This window comes from Erythrolamprus reginae, chromosome Z (assembly GCF_031021105.1).
Source record: "Erythrolamprus reginae isolate rEryReg1 chromosome Z, rEryReg1.hap1, whole genome shotgun sequence".
Taxonomy (NCBI): Eukaryota; Metazoa; Chordata; class Lepidosauria; order Squamata; family Dipsadidae; genus Erythrolamprus; species Erythrolamprus reginae.
The window spans coordinates 57,758,407-57,776,386 of NC_091963.1; the positions used below are offsets into that span (position 1 = coordinate 57,758,407).

Consider the following 17,980-nt stretch of genomic DNA (forward strand, 5'->3'; position numbering starts at 1 on the left):
TCTTCCTTAAATGGTTTCTCTCTAATAGGAAATAATAAAATAATTTTAATATAAATTTTCCACAGTAAATGTGGATTGTTATTATTTTATACATTATTAAATTATTATTTTTCAATAATTTGGGGAAACTAATATTGATATTGTTTTGTAACTGTTAAGGTGCTGTAGTATGTGTAACATTGCTGAACCGACTTGAAGGTGACCAGATTTCTACACCTCATGACATTTTGAAGGAGTATCAGACAAGACCACAGAAGCTGGTGGGACAGCTGATTAAAAACCATCTTAGGAAAAAGTGACCTCTGTACTATATATTTCTAGGAAACTTTACTTTTACTTGAATTCTTGTTAAAAATATTTCCATGGTATCATATCCAAAAATTCTATGTACACTTATCCTTTAAAAAGAATTGAACTATTTTTTAAATATATGTGGATATGTATATATTCATGCATGCATGCATATACATACACATGTACATACCCAAATTAATAGGATTTTATTTGTATGTATATGTGTGTGTGTATACATAGATATATGTATGTCTATAGATACATACACTATTAAGTACATTAAGTATACAGTGGTACCTCATGATATGAACCCCTCGCCATATGAACAATCCGAGATACGAACCTGGGGTTCGGAAATTTTTTGCCTCTTCTTCCGAACTTTTTCTGTCTTACGAACCCGCCACCACCGCCGAGAAGCCCCGATGCCTGGCTGTCGCGTTTTGAAACAGCCCGGGGACTTCTCGGCGTCCTCCCGAACCCGAACGCCAAACCCAAACTTTTGCCGAACTTCCGGGCTCGGCGTTCGGGAGGTCGCCAAGAAGCCCCGCCGTCCGGTTGTTGCCTTTTGGAATAGCCAGGGGGCTTCTCGGCGTTCTCCCAAACGCCGAACCCGGAAGTTCGGCAAAAATTTGGGTTCGGCGTTCAGGTTTAGGAGGACGCTAAGAAGCTCCGCCACGCGGCTGTTAGCTTTTCAAAAGAGCCACAGAGCTGTCGGGCCGGTCAGGAGGCTGGAAAGGAGGTAGGGAATCCCAATAGGGAATTCCATGGGCGGAGCTTTGACGTCACAAGGACGTCCTTCCCGGCCGGCCGAAATGTGGACTCCAGGAAGGACGTCTTTGTGACGTCAAAGCTCCACCCATGGAATTCCCTATTGGGATTCCCCACCTCCTTTCCAGCCCGACAGCTCCGCGGCTCTTTTGAAAAGCTAACAGCCAGGCGGCGCGGCTTCTCAGCGTCCTCCTGAACCCGAACGCCAAAACCGAACTTCCGGGTCCGGCGTTCAGGAGGGTGCCGAGAAGCCCTCCGGCTGTTTCAAAAGACGACAGCCAGGCGGCAGGGCTTCTTGGCGGCCTCCCAAATGCCAAACCCGGAAGTTCAGCAAAAGTTCGGGTTCAGGTGGCCGCCGAGAAGCCCCACCACCCGGCTGTCGCTTTTTGAAACAGCCCCCCCCGGCTGTTTCAAAAAGCGACAGCTTCTCGGCATCCTCCCGAACCCGAACGCCAAACCCGAACTTTGCCGAACTTCTGGGTTCGGCGTTCGGGAGGCCGCCAATAAGTCCCCCAGCTGTTTCAAAAGACAATATTTATTAAATTAATGGCAGTCATTAGTGTTCTGAGCTTGCTTGTTTTCTTGCAGATGTTTCATTATGCCAATTAGGTAACATCATCAGTAGTATTAGGAAATGGGATTTGCTATCAGTTTATATTCTATTAGTTTGCCCTGTCAGTATTGGTCGAGTGATCTTCGAGGTTCTTTGGTTGGATTACTTATTGTTGGCTTGTTTGGCATTTCCTTGATTGAAGTATTGTTTAGTTGATTGTTGGTGTAAAATTAATTTTGGTGTTAATCTATGCTCATCTAGGTGCTTTGATATTTTTGTATCTTTTTGGGCATATTATTTCCTGTATAGTATATAAATATTGTTTATGTGTATTGCTGGCCAGGGTGGATTTGATTTAAATCAAGTCAATTTAAATCATGATTTAAATTACTAGTAAAAAGGTTTGATTTAAATCAACTCAATTTAAATTATAATTTCAAAAAAGCAACTGTCATCTCTGCCCCGCAGCAGCTCTATCTTTGACTGGTGTTGGCTCACTGACAGTCCCAATCACTCCCAATTGAAACTATGGTTATCCATCTATGAATTTTTTTCCCATGTTTTATTCATTTATTATTATAATTAATTTAATCTATATGCCGCCCAACTCCCAAAGGACTCTGTTTTGACTGCTAGTTGGCATTCATGAATACATTCCCTCAACACTGCCAGACTTTTTACTAAACCTGTACTTCTATTTCTACTAGTTTTTCTCATCATTCCTATCATCTTTTTCCTCTCTCTTAGGACTGTATGACTGTAACTTGTTGCTTGCAACCTAACATTTTTGTTAGTATTGATTGTTGCTTCTTTGCTTCTTTGGCCCCTATGACAATCATTAAGTGTTGTATCACATGATTCTTGACAAATGTATCTTTTTCTTTTATGTACGCTGAGAGCATATGCACCAAGACAAATTCCTTGTGCATCCAATCACACTTGGCCAATAAAAAAATCTATTATATTCTATTCATTCTGCCAGTTTTCTGCCTGTTTTTCCTACATAATGGTTGTTGCTGTCATTATGCTGTATGTTGTGGATTACTTCTGATTTTTTCTTCTGGGGCTGCTGGGTCTTTTGGTTTACTTTGAATATTTTGAAGGGCTTCAGTTGGCTTGCATGCTACTTGGATTCCATGTGATTGTAATAATCTGTTGGTGGATTCTAAGATGTTTTTTATGTATGGCAGTCAGTGTTCCCTCTAATTTTTTTTGGGGGGGGGCAAAAGTATAGTGTCTGAGCGGCAGTCCCTTTGGGACTGGGTGGCACAGAAATAATAAATAAACAAACAAACAAACAAACAAATAAAAAACCCACCCTGTTTTGCCTCAGAGAATTTCAAAATAAAATACTGTACTGTGTGTCTATAACAGTGAGCTCATAATAGGGCAACTCTATCAATATCAAAATGCCCCCTAAATAGTTGAGCTAGTTTCAAACTAGATTTTGATTTTCTTTCTCTCTTCCTTACTCCCATTCTTTTTCTTTCTCTTTTCCTTCCTCTCGTTTTTCTATCTGTTTCTCTCTCTTCCTCTCTTCCTCTCTCTCTCCTTCCCTCTCAGCTTCTGGGCAGGTTTGGAAAATGAGTTGATGATGATTTTTAAGTGAGCGATTGCTCACTGCTCAGCTTAGAGGGAACTATGATGGCAGTGTTGTTCATTTAATTGGGGTTTGTGTTGTGCTATATTGAGTTGAGTGATCAGGCATTTTTTGATACAGTTGCGTGGATATCCATTTTGTTGGGATATGTTGTACAAGTGCGGTTTCCTTTTTTCGGCTATTCAGAATTGCTCCAGTGACTTTGTGCTCAACTAAATTAAGTTCTGACACAGCTCCTCTTATGGGAGATTGGGTTGTTGATTTGGTAGTGCAATACTTAATTGCATAAGAGTTTTTCTGTGTAATTGTGCTTCTGGTTTGCCATTTTATCTCTGCTGATTAAGATTTTCAGGAAGGATAGTAGGCTGTTTTATTCCTCTCTAGTAAACTAAAGATGTTGATGTTTCTGTAGATGTTCTCTAATTTGATCTTTTTTAATATGGCAAAGGTGTCCTATACATATCTGATTCATATTTTGGTTTATATTTATGGAAGTGGGATGGCTTCTAGTTGTTGTATAATGACTTCTGCTATAGGTTACAAATGGGCAGAGGTGGTATGCAACTGCTTTGGACCAGTTCAGGTGAATTGGTAGCATAAATTTTACCTGTTTGGAGAACTGGCATATACAGTGGCACAGTGGTTATAGTGCAGTACTGCAGGCTTCTTCTGCTGATGACCAGCTGCCAGCAGTTTGGCAGATTGAATCTTATCAGGCTCAAGATTGACTCAGTCTTCCATCCTTCCGAGGTGGGTAAAATGAGGACCCAGGTTGTTGGGGCATGAGGCTGATTCTGTAAATTGCTTAGAGGGGGCTGTAAAGCACTATGAAGTAGTATGTACCGTATTTTTCGCTCCATAAGACGCAGTTTTTTTCCTCCCAAACTGGGAAGAAAAATCAGCCTCGTCTTATGGAGCGAAGATGCAGGCAGGGAGGGGGGGGGGAGGCTGCGAACTCCGAAGTGCCATCCCGCCGGCTGGCTGGCTGCTGCCTGGCCCCCTCCCTCCCGGAGGAGGGTCTCCCTCCGCACCACCAGCGGCGCTCCCCCCGCCAGCCAGCCAGCCAAGCCCCGCGCCTGCCGGAACCGGCTCCTCGCTCTCCCCTCGCTGCCCGCCGCGTTTGCAGGAGGTGGGGAGGGTCGGGCGGCCCACCAAGGCCAGGAGGGACGCCGCTGCCCCCCCTTCCCTCTCTCCGCCCGCCGCTCCTTGACGACGAGAGGAAATGCCGGCAAAGGCTTTTCTCAGCGGAGGCCGGCGAAGGCGATATTCAATGTCGGGGGCGCACGGGCGGTTGCACGCGCTCCCTATCTCCCTGCTAGCCCACTCGGAATATTCAAAATAAGAAAATCCTTTGCCGGTGAAGGTTTTTCTTATTTTGAATATTCCGAGTGGGCTAGCAGGGAGATAGGGAGCGCGTGCAACCGCCCGTGCGCCCCCGACATTGAATATCGCCTTTGCCGCCGGCCCCGCCTCTCTTACAACCCTCTTGCTGAGAGCTCTCGGCAAAGGTGAGGCGGGCAGTCACCGCTGAGAAGAACGGAGAGAGAACGAGAGTGAGTGAGAGCAACAGACAGCAAGATAGTGAGAAAGAGAGAGTGAGAGAAAGGGGGGGGAGATAGAGAAAGAGAGGGAGAGGGAGAAAGAGAGTGGGAGAGGGGGGAGAGATAGCAAGAGAGGGAGAGAGAGAAAGAGAGAGGGAAAGGGGGGAGAGGGAGAGAGAGGGAGAGGGGGGAGAGATAGCAATAGAGGGAGAGAGAAAGAGAGAGGGAAAGGGGGAGAGGGGGAGAGAGAGAGGGAGGGAGAGAGAGGAGATAAAGGAAGAGGAGAGAGAGAAAGGAAGAGAAAGAAAGAAAGAGGGATAGAAAGAGAGAGAGAGTGAGAGATGCTCAGTGAGCCTTTCTTTGAAGTTGCCTTTCTTTCTTTCTTTCTTTTTCTCTCTTGCTCTCTTGCTCTTTCATTCTTTTTTCTTTCTCTTGCTTTCTTTCTTTCTCTTTCTTTCTCTCCTTCCTTCCCTCCTTCCATTTCTTTCATTCCCCCTCTCTATTTTTATTTCTCTTTCATTTTCTTTCTTTCTCTCTTTGTTGCTTTCTTTCTTGCTCTTTTTCTTTCTCTCTTTTCCCTTCCCTTCCTCTATTTCTTCTTTTCTTTCTCCTTCCTACCTTCTTCCCTCCCTCCCTCCCTTCAGTCCTTTCTCTCTTACTCTCCCCTTTCATAAGTTTCCTTGCTTCCTTCCTCTGTTCCTGTTCCTTCCCCCTTTCTTTCTTTCTTTCTTTCTCTCTCTCTCTCTCTCTCTCTCTCTCTTTCCTTCCTTCCTTCCTTCCCTCCATTTCTTGCTTTCCTTTTCCTTCCTCCCTTCTTTCCTCCCTCACTCCCTTCTTTCACTCCTTCCTCTCTTCCTCTCCCCTTTTTGGCTCAAAATATTTTTTTTCTATTTTCCTCCTCTAAAATCTAGGTGCGTCTTATCAGCAGGTGCGTCTTATAGAGCGAAAAATACGGTAAGTTTAATTGCTAATGCTAAATTCCATTTCTGGATGGCTCTGGTCCTGCCCGATCGGTCATTGGTCACAGTTTACTCACTCCTGCCCATCTGCCACTCACCTATGTAGCACACAGTCCTTGCTTGAGCATGTACACAGTCTCTACTCTATGACTTGTCTGCCTAAGCTGCCTACCCACATAGTGTCTGCACCCCAACTGAGCAGCTCTGACCTGCCTGCTTACAAGTAAGCCTGCAAGTCACGTTAAACCCTACCCCAGAGCTTACAGCACCCCCCTCCACCTTCCCGAGAGCTCAGCTTGCTGGATTTACTGCTGGTGTGGCTCCACCCTAGGCAGGCCTAGCTAACTAAGTTAGCCCTCATCCCCAGCCTCCAGCTTACATTCACAAGCGACCCCTGAATCCCGAGTATTGCTTGAATCCCACTACCTTACTTCGCTTACATCCCACGTGACTGCATCCAATTCATTGGCCTGCAAGCAATTGAATTTACCTGTCTGCCTTCATCTAATTTTGATTAAGTTGCTATTTTTTTAAATTCAGCATAAAAGATTCAGTGTTGTAGATAATTAATTTTGTATGTTTGCTTGCAGCAAGCAAATTTTGTGTGACTCTAGAGCTTTTACACTTTGAAATTTGTGCAGCTTGATGAGATTTTGTGTATTTCTATAGTGAGTATGATAATGGTTGTTTGATATGGTGTTGTACAGTTAAAGAAATGACAGCCCACTCAAATGACCACTGAGCCATGCCCACAGAAAATTTTGAATCCTACGACTGCAAATACGGTAATCACATAGGTATATCTTTAATTTGTTTGTGATTTTGTCCATCAAATAGGAAGTATGTGGTTAAGCAGAGGTTTATGAAATCTATAATCCTGGGCATTTTAATCTTCTTGTATTTAATTAAGTGAGACATGATGCAGAAAAATGTGATTATAAATACTTTGGCTAAGTCCTGATCTATGGATGTGAACAGCATTGTGACATTAAATGAGATCATGATTTCAAGCAAGTCATGTAAACAATATCCCAATCAAGGAATTCTGGAGGTGGGGTTTCCCAGCAAGGGGAGCCTCAGGGAAATCCCAGCGCTTCGGCTGGCAACAGAAGTCCGGAGGTGGGGTTTCCCAGCAGCACAAGGCAAAAGGGGTGACTTTTGGGATGGGGTTGCACGCATTATTTGCTTTTACATTGATTCCTATGGGGAAAATTGCTTCATCTTATGAACATTTCTACTTATGAACCTGGTCACGAAACGAATTAAGTTTGTAAGATGAGATATCACTGTATTTTCCTTTATTGGAAACTAAAGTACCTGATTTTAACTAATACAAATGTTCATCCTTGCTGTATGGTTTGCATATAAATTGGCCCAGGTTTTTTTCTTGCAAAATCCAACTCTACAAAAGTTTTCAAGAGATTTGTCTGTTACAACTTGATTTAAAATTTAAATACCAAAGAAAACTTAATTTATTTCTTTATGATTTTTACTGTAATGATCTTTTCACAATGATATTTAATTTCCTGTTGTTCTATTGCTTCAACTTTATTGTTATGATTTAGGCAGATCTAAGAACTGTGGCTGACAGTTTTAAATAAATAGATATTTTATGATATTTTATGAAAGAGCTTGCAAGCCATAAGAGCTGGGAACATTGTTAGCACCTGGTTAGGGCTGGAAAGAAACATTCAGAAGCAAGTAAAGCAATGAAAAAGAAACACTTACAAAGACAGGGTTTGGAAAACATTTCTCGCAGAGAGTAACAATGAAAGAGCTTGCAAGCGGGTAAGGGCTGGGAACATTATTAGCACCTGGTTAGGGCTGGAAAGAAACATTTGGAGCAAGTTAAACCAATGGAAAAAAACCTGCAAAGACCTAGGGCTTGGAAAATATTCTTCACAGAGGGTAACAATGAAAGAACTCCCCAGCTGTACAAAAATCTTCCTCAGCCTCTGATATTAACATTGCAGAGGGTAAAGAACAGACTCCTACCTTACAAATGCTACAGAACTCTCTGGATAAAATACAGGAGTTTATGATTAAACAACAGGAAGCTACAAATAAAACTCAAGAAACAATACTACAAAACCATTTAGAAACACAAAAGAAATTTGAGGAGGTATGCGAGAACTTTGTCAAAATTAATACTATAATAGAAGGAGTCCAAAAGACAGTGGAAAATCAGGAGACTAAGATTAAAAAGGTAGAAGAAGACAGTGGAAACTAATAAATTGAGATTAAATGAAAATGAGGAGGAGCTTAAAAGGGTAAACAAGGATTTGTAAACGGCAGTGGTCCAGCTCGAATGTGAAAAAGCTTCCTTTTATTTAAGGTTGCAAAACGTCCCAGACGAAAGGGGGGGAATCTATTAGAGACAGTGGCTTGAACTATTTACGGAGGAGTTGAAAATAGACGAAGAAGAATTAGGCAGACACATAGGCGAGGTTTATCAGGTGCAAACCAACTATGCCCGGAGGCATCAACTCCCCAGGGAGATTCATGTTAGATTCATGAAGAAAACACTAAGGGACGAAATTTATAAGAATACCAGAGGCATAGTAGCGTATAAAGGGAAAGATATTAAAGTACTAAAGCAGATCCCGAGAAGCATTAGAGAAAAAAGAAGGGATTTTCATTATTTCACCACAAAGTTAATAAGAGAAGAAATACAGTTCAGGTGGCTGATACCCAAAGGGGTGATGGTCACCTGGAAGGGGGGGGGAAATCTCTATAGAAACAGTAGATCAGGCGGATCAATTTATAGCAGAGCATCTAAAAACAGAAAGGGAAGGAAATATTGAACTAGAGAGAGCAAGTAGGGAGGAGGGAAAGATTGAAGAAGAAAGAATAACTAATTCTAAAAAAGGAGGAGAGGGGAAAATTGAAACCTACCGAGAATTAAGAAGCAGTAAAAGAACAAAATAGATAAAAACAGGATGGATAAGCAGATCAAATTATTCTCTGTGAATATTAACGGATTAAACTCATATAAAAAAAGAGGACAAGTATTTAGTAAATTAAAAAAGCAAAATGTGGATATCATATGTCTTCAAGAAGTACATATAAAAAGAAAAGATAAAACAATACTGGAAAAGCCTAAATTGGGGAAATTATTTACATCTTTAGCAGAGGAGAGGAAAAGAGGGATAGCAGTCTATATAAAAAATTGGTTAAATCCCAAAATAATAGAAAGAGACTAAGAAGGGAGGATACTTATTATAGAAATTGAAATTAAAAGGAAAAAATAACATTAATTGTGATATATGCACCTAATAACGACCAAAAAACCTTTTCTAAAAAAACTGTCAAAAAATAATAAAACTTGAGAAAGAAAACATTTGTGTGGTTGGAGACGCAATAGCAAATTTTGAGAAAGATTATAAGGGAATGGAAAGAAACAAAAAGAAAAAAGAATTGTCAGATGAATTTAAAGATATAATAGAGGAATTTAAACTGAAAGATATATGGAGGGAACTCCATAAAGATGAATATAAATATACTTACTACCCGAACCCACATAAGTCATTGTCCAGAATAGATATGGTATGGACAGATATAGAACTCCAAAAGAGATAATAGCGGCTGAATTTGAACCCAATCTTTGGGCGGATCATAATCCGATAAGTATTACAATTAAAGAGATTATAGTAGGAGGTATAGATGGACCATGGACACTAAAATAATAGAAGACAATCAATATAAACAATATATAGATAAAGAACTAAATTTCTTTCTAGAAAAAAATTGGAATAATGATGCATCAATCCAAAACATTTGGGACACGACAAAGGCGTTTGTAAGAGGTCTAACAATAGCATACATAAGTAAAAGAAATAAAAATAAGAATAACCAAATGAAAGAAAATCAAAATGAATTAGAAAAATTGGAAACTAAATTGATAAAAGACCCAGAAAATGTGGAAATAAAGGAAGAAAGGGAATTAATTAAACATAAAATTAATCTTTCAGTACAGGAGATAGCTCAAAAGATAAAATCAAGACAAAATCAGTTTGAACATGCGAATAAGCCAGGAAGATGGTTGTCATATATATTAAAAAAGGAAAAAGAAAAGAAATATATCCAGCAATTAGAGGACGATATGGGAGAGAAACAAGTTGAAATAGAGGGGGGGAAAGATAATTAAAAATTATTTTCAAGCTCTATACAAAAAAGACAAGATAGGAGAAGAAGATAGAGAACTATATTTAAACGAATCCGAACTACCACAGATGTCAGAAATTAATATGGACAGAATGAAAAAAGATATTTCAATGATAGAGCTTGAGAGAGCAATTAAAAAACAAAATAATAACAAAACACCTGGAACAGATTGGATCCCAGCGGAACTATACAAACAAATGCAAGAACCCACAAAAAAACTGATGTTAATAATGTTAAATGAGGTGTTAAATAAAGGGAAAATCCCTCAATCATAGAAGGACAGCTTAATTACAGTAGAACCTCGACATACGAGCTGCTCTATATACGAGCATTTCGAGATGCGAGCTAGGAGGGGAGAGATATTTTTGTTCTACTTACGAGCCCAAATTCAGGATACGAGCGCTCACCGCCTGTCCCTGTCAGCGGCCCAGCCACCTTCACCCGCCCGGACAACCGCCAGAGGGGTTCCTCCGGAGGGGCGCACGGGGAAGGGCTTGAGCCGCCACCTTCTCCCTTCCCCTTGGGAGCGCCGCACCTCTTGTCTGCCCGACCCGAGAGGCACAAAAGCGCCGCTTATGCCGGGCGGTCCGCCTGGAACACCAGCAATGCCGCCGGGCCGATTGCCGAGCGGGGGCGGGACGCGGGAGGAGGCAGCGCCGCACCGGACCCCTCAGGCTGCTCCGCCCGGGATGGGGCTCCTCCGAGCCCTCGACGCGCCTGCCCAGTTCGCCAAGCGGCGCCACGAGAAGCGCGAGCGGGTGGCGCGCAACGAGCTCAACCACCTGAAGAACCTGGCATGCGCCCAGCGGGGCCGCCCGGCCGCCAACCTCCACCCGACGGGCCACCAAGACCGAGCCGAGATGAGCCGCGTCGCCGCCCTGGCTCGCGTCTCCACCGCCTCCTGGCCTGCCCAAGGAGCCCGCCGTCGCCCAGACCAACACGGCCCGCGGCAAGAAGCGGCACTTCCAGCCGCTGCTGGGCGACCTTGAAGGGGAGAAACCTGAGTAGCAAGAAGCCCGCCCTGTACCTCACCCGCGCCGTCAACAAGCAGCTCCGCGAAGATGGGTGAAGGTGGCTGGGCCGCTGACAGGGACAGGCGGCGAGCGCTTGGAGGGGGCACAGCCCGGAGCGAGACTTGGCCTCTGCTGCGGCTGCTTTTTTGGGCTTGCACGCATTAATCGCTTTTCCATTGTTTCCTATGGGAAACAATGTTTCGTCATACGAGCTTTTCAACTTACGAGCCTCCTTCCGGCACCAATTAAATTCGTAAGTCGAGGTTCTACTGTACTCTAATACCTAACGACATAAATCAAAGACATTTGATAAAACAATACAGACCAATAGCACTATTGAATTCGGATTATAAAATTTTTGCAACGATTTTAGCAGAAAGATTCAAAATAATTATAAATGAAATAATACACCCAGACCAAAACGGCTTCCTACCAAATAGAAATATTAAAGATAATCTAAGAAATATAATAAATAATTAGAATACAATGAGACAAAAACTGGGAAAACCATGGCTTTGATATTTTTGGATGCAGAAAAAGTATTCGATAATTTAAATTGGAATTTTTTAATAAATCAATTAGTAAAGATGAAATTTAAAGAAAAATTTATTAGGGCTATCCAAACAATATACACCCAACAAACAGCCAAAGTGATTATTAACGGTGAATTAACAGACAATATAAATATAGAAAAAGGTGTACTACAAGGATGTCCTCTCTCTCCATTGATATTTATACTGCCTATAGAGATTTTACTAATACAGATTCGAACTAATAAGGATGTTAAAGGACTGAAAATAAAAGATCAAGAATGTAAGATTCAGGCATTCGCCGATGACCTAGTTTTTAACATAGAAGATCCCATTGAATGCAGTGCGAAATTATTAGATGAAATTATTACATTTGGGAAAGTAGCGGGATTAAATATTAATAAACAAAAGACTAAAATAATAACAAAAAAATTAATAAACAAAGAAAAGAAAATATTAGAAAACAAATTAGAACTACAAATTGTAAAAAAAGTTAAATATTTGGGTATAAATCTGTCCTCAAAGGCAATTACAATCAAGGAAGATAACTATACAGTACTGATCAAACAGATTAGTAAAAAATTAGAAAAATGGAACAAATTACAGATCTGTCTTATGGAAAGAATCTCTGTAATCAAAATGAATATTCTCCCTAAAATACTATATGTATTTGGAACAATTCCAGTTACCTTAAAAAAAACCTTCTTTCAAAAGCTTAACAAAATTATAACAAAATTTATTTGGGCAGGAAAAAAATCAAGGATCAAAATACAGTATCTACAGGATAATAAAAAGCAGGGAGGTTTCGGGTTACCGGACCTTGAGCTATATTATATAGCATCAATTATGGATTGGCTAAAAGACTGGATCAAATTAGAGAATAAACCATTGCTATTTCTAGAAGGCCATGACCTGATGGTAGGTGGCATGCCTTTCTATGGGACAGGAAAGATAGAACCCAGAAATACTTTAGACAACACATTATTAGAAATTCGATCCTCGAAGTATGGACCAAGATTAAAAGATCACACTATTCACAAACCCCACAATGGTTCTCCAGTATGGAGGCCATAATGCATCCCAATACAAAAGATTTAAATAACATGGTTAATTATTATAAATTATTAGATGGAAGAGGTGAACTGAAAACAAGGGAGCAATTAGAAAAAATAAGAATAGACTGATGGCCATACAATATAATAAAATTGAGATATCAAGAAGATAAAAAAACAAATGGGATACAAAAAGGAGAAATAGAACTTGACAAAATAATATTAGGTCCAGACCAGAAAATGATTTCAAAATTCTATAAGTACCTATTAAACTAAAAAATGGAAGATTATATAGTCAAAAACAATATTCATAGTTGGGGTAGGAATTTTGGATATATTGTAAGCCTAGACAAATGGGATACGATATGGTCCAGAAACTACAAATTAATGAAATCAACAGCATATAGGGAAAATTTGTACAAAATGTATTACAGATGGCATCTCCCTCCAGCAAGACTTGCACAAATGTACAAAGGGATAAATCCACAATGTTGGAGGTGCAAAGAACATATGGGGACCTATTACCACATCTGTTGGACCTGCCCAAAAATAAACTTTGGATTAAAATACAAGATTGACTAACAGATATACTCCAAATCAAAATAAACAGAAGACCGGAAGCGTTCCTGCTAGGAATAATAAATTAGACAAAAATAAATATTATCTGCTGATACATATACTGACTGCAACTAGAATGGGAATAGCCCAATGCTGGGGAAAACCTAACCCTCCGGAAGACTCATTAATACTAAAGAAAATTCTTGACTGTGCAGAACTAGATGCCTTAACATTAAAATTAAAAACCAAAGTAGACTCCAATTATTATAAAACATGGAATATATTTTATGATTGGTTTAAGAAGAGAAATAGAAGTTCAAATTGAATTACGATAATAACGATGCTTTAAGTTATGTATTTATTGACAGAAAGATGAACTATGATGCAATTACAATGATTTTTTGTGAAAACAAATCTTTATGTAACTAAATTAATTAATAAAAAAGGGTACGGAAGGCGGTTTAAATAATAATAATAATAATAATAATAATAATAATAATAATAATAATAATAATAATAATAATAGAGAAGACATTGATAACCACAAAGAACAACAGTGAATGCTGATGACTTCTATTCACCATAAAATAATTTGATATGTAACAAGACTGTAACTCTACTTCTCTCAAAAGGAAATTGATGGTATTTTTATGTTATTTGTAATTTTGTAATTGTCCAGGTGTTTTTTGTTTGTTTAGAAGTGTATGTATGTTTTTCTATTTTATTTTTTGTGTATTGCAAATATTGCAAATATGTCAATGTATATATTTTCTTCATTATGCTTTTTAAAACAAATTAATAAAAAATACTTAGAAATGAAAGAACTTGGGAACATTAATAGCACCTGGTTAGGGCTGGAAAGAAGCATCTGGAACAAGCAAAACAATGAAAAAACCCCTACAAAGATAGGGTTTGAAAAACATTCTTCAGAGAGAGTAACAATGAAAGAGCTTGCAAGCAGTAAGAGCTGGGGTCATTGTTAGCATCTGGTTAGGGCTGGAAAGAAACTTACTCGGAGCAAGTTAGAGCAATGGAAAAAACCCTGCAAAGACTTAGGGCTTGGAAAACATTCTTTGCAGAGAGAAACAATGAAAGATCCTGCAAGTTAAGAGCTGGGAATATTGTTAGTAGCTAGTTAGGGCTGGAAAAAAGGCTACATTCAGGGTATAAGACACACCCAAATTATCAGCCTCTTTTAGGGAGGAAAAGGGTGCGTCTTATACACCAAAATATGGTATGTCTCTATATTGTTTATTTGTTTATTCAATTATTTCTTTTAAATTCTAATATTTTGTAGAAATTTTCCCATATCATATAAAAATCTTTCTCGTTTGTTTTGCAATTCGAATGTGAGCCTCGACATTTCAGCCCAGTCCATAAGTTTACTAATAACTATATTGTCTGAGATTTTTATCTTTCCAGATTTGTGTGTACGCTAATCTAGCTGCGGTTATTATGTGGTAGTATTTTGGTTTTGGTTATTGTCCTCGAATAAGACGTAATAAGTATATTTCTGGTTTCAATTCTATGTCACATTTTGATATTTCTTTTATCCATCTCTTAATTTTTGACCAGTACTTTTGTACCATTGGACATGACCATCATAAATGATACTAGGTTCCATGTTCCTTTTTACATTTCCAGCAGATAGGATCTAGGCTGAGATGAATCTTAGCGAGCCTATTGGGAGCATAATGCCATCGGTAAATTATCTTGAGGTTTTCTTGAGAGGGTACCGATAGTGTTAATTTGCAGTTTTCTTTCCATAATTTTGCCCATTCTTCTAATTGTATCAAGTACCCAAAGTTCTTCATCCATGCTAATATGCTATCTTTAACTGTTTTTTCCTGTTATCTAATTGAATTAAATAATTATACATTTTTGTTATGAATTTGGTGGGTGATCCTATTAATATTTTATCTTTTATTATTATTATTATTTTATTATTTTTTATAATAATTGTCAGTGCTCAGTGTTTATAATGATTGTCAGTGCTCAGTGTTTAAGTGCCCACCACCAAACAACTTTCATAACCCTCCACCAAAATGGGGGCATAATTTGTATACAGTGGTACATCATGATACAAACAAAGCTTAGGTAAATTAATAGGCCCCATGAAAGGGACTATGGAAATTTGGAAAAAATGGCAGGGGAAAATAGGATTATATAAATCTAAACTGTCATCGCTTTATGTAATAAATAGAGATAATGAAACAAATTTAAATAGGGTTATAGGAGAGTTGAAGGGAAGAGGGATAACTAGGATAGAACAGTTATATGAGAAGGATGGCAGGCCAAGTAGAAACCGTATAGAATGGTGGTTAGGTAAGGGAAGGTGGCTACAAATAAATGCAATATGTAAATATCTTAACGAAAGGGAGAATAAAGAAGTACTATTGAGGGAGGAGACAGAGTTAGAGAAAATAATAAGAGAAAAAAAGTGAGGGTATAAAGGCGCAAGCAACCAATATATATAAATTGCTAGTGCAGTCAGATGGGGACACGATTGAAGGATTGACTAAATAGTGGCAAAATGAGATACAAGTAGAGGTACAAGAGATGGAAAATATAGTAGAAAATATAAGGAAAATTAAAAATACAAGAATCAGGGAAATGAGAAGGAAAATATTACATAAATGGTATTTTACTTCCGTTCAACTCGCACACTTTCAGCAGAATGTCAGGGGGAATTGTTGGCATGGGTGTCAAGATAAAGGAGTGTTTATGCATATGTTTTGGGAATGCCCGATAGTGCAGGAATTTTGGCAAAAAGTGAAAGAAGATATCAATAGAATGCTAAGTATACAATGGACAATCACTAAGGAAATGGCAGTACTAGTTAAAAGCAATGCGATGGGAGAATGTAGAGAAATAAAAAAAGCAGCAATAGAAAGCGCTCAGGCAGTAATAGTTTTGGGTTGGAAGGATGCGACAAAATGGACAATGCAAAATTGGTATAGGTACATGGTGGACCATATTCAATTTGAAATAATGGATAAAAGGATAAATTCGGATAATGAAACTGAGTTGGGACAACTGATGGGACGGTGGGACAAGGTAAGACGATATATGACGAACAGAATCTGAGACCAAGCTACAAGAAATAAATTGGAATCACTCTATAATATGTAAATAGATATATTGCTCTTGGGTCAAGTGGACTATACAAGGAACACCCCCGATTTGGTGGTGGGGAATGTGTGTGTGTCTGGGTGGTGGGCACATTTCACTATGCACTGTTTTATGTTGTGTGTAATATAAATTTGTTAAAAATTAATAAAAAAAAATATTAAAAAAAATCTAAAGAACATTCAAGTTGCACATGATCTTATCCTCCCTGAAAGCCTAGTTTGTGACATTTCCCTCAACACTACACTCCATTTCCTACTGTGCTACAGAGCTCCAAACTACGACATTACCCATGCAACTAAACTAACCTCCCTCCTAAATTGGGCAACCTCCTGCCCCCATCCCATTATCTTCCTTGGTGACCTCAACCTACCACACATCAACTGGTCACTAAACGAATGCTCCACTGAACCTATACATACCTCCATCTATAACACCATCACCAGCCTAGGACTGGAACAATTAGTATCAAACAACACCAGACTCAACAACTGTCTCGACCTCATATTCTGCAACAGCAAAAGTGCTATCTATGGACTGCACACAAAAGAACCCTTCTCCAACAGCGATCACAGTACGATCAACTTCAACCTCAACCTACATCATCTAAATACTCACCAGAATAACGTGGCTCCTAAGTACAATTTCAGGAAAGCCAACTATGATCTCATAGATGCCAATCTCTCAATCCTTAACTGGTAATCCTTGTTCTCTAACTGCATCACCACTGATGATCTCTACAATATGTTCTTACTCCAAATCAAAAGACTTATCGAACTACATGTGCCATTCACTTCTTCCAGAGGTAAACGAAAAAATAACATACCTGTCTCGATAAAGAAACTACAAACCAAAAAAAAAAATCCCTCTGGCGTAGAAACAAAAAAAGCCCAGTAACCAACTTTAAAGTCCGCTACAAAAGCATATGCCAACGAATAAAAGCAGAATGCCTCAACTATTACAGCAAACAAGAGGAAAGCCTCCTTCGCACCAAGTCTAACCGAGCTTTCTATAACTTCGTCAACAACAAACTCAATGACTCCAGACTTATTCCACCACTCGTAGGACCCAATAACAAAGAATACCATGATGCCCCATCCAAAGCCAACCTCTTCAACTCTTTTTTTGGCTCTGTTTTTGTTAACAGCAATAGCTCTTCCCCCATCTTCGCAAATCGCACCTCAAACCCACTAAAAATCCTAACCCAAATCGTCTTCACTGTAGACTGTGTAGAAAAAGCAATCCGTGACCTCAAATCTTCCCTATCTGCCGGACCAGATGGTCTCTGTGCATACTTCCTAAGGAAACTTAGCATTATCTTCCAAAAATCCTTCAGAACCAGCACGCTCCCCAAGCTGTGGTCAAAAGCAGTAGTCATCCCCATTTTCAAAAAAGGAGACCCTTCACTAATGGACAACTACAGACCAATATATCTCTGTTGCGTCCCTTGTAAAATCATGGAATCAATTATAAATCGATCAATCACCCTCTACCTAGAATCTAATAAACTACTCTCAAACAAACAATTTGGATTCAGAAAGAAATTATCCTGCAACCTACAACTACTTCACTGCAAAAACATTTGGACTACCCACCTCCACCAAGGAAAATCCATTGATGCAATTTATATAGACTTTTGCAAAGCCTTCGACTCAGGGGTCCACGACAAACTACTCCTAAAACTCAAATCCTATGGCATCTCAGGACTCCTCCACAACTGGATTACTGTATTCCTGTTAAACAGGCAACTAATTGTCAAAATTGGTAGCGCCATTTCCACCCCCACCCCTGTCATAAGCGGCATTCCCCAGGGAAGCGT

General features: G+C 39.5%; 1 protein-coding gene across 1 annotated transcript in view; it reads left to right on the plus strand.

Moving 5' to 3' along the window:
* Positions 1-9,793, plus strand: part of LOC139175815 (uridine phosphorylase 1-like) — a 38,515-nt gene extending 28,722 nt beyond the window's left edge. Inside the window, exons 8-9 of the mRNA XM_070767113.1 lie at positions 160-4,059; positions 5,716-9,793. Of these exons, the coding sequence (XP_070623214.1) occupies positions 160-299 (140 nt within the window). The 3' untranslated portion in view covers positions 300-4,059; positions 5,716-9,793. The remainder of the gene's footprint in view (positions 1-159; positions 4,060-5,715) is intronic.
* Positions 9,794-17,980: the final 8,187 nt, after the last annotated feature.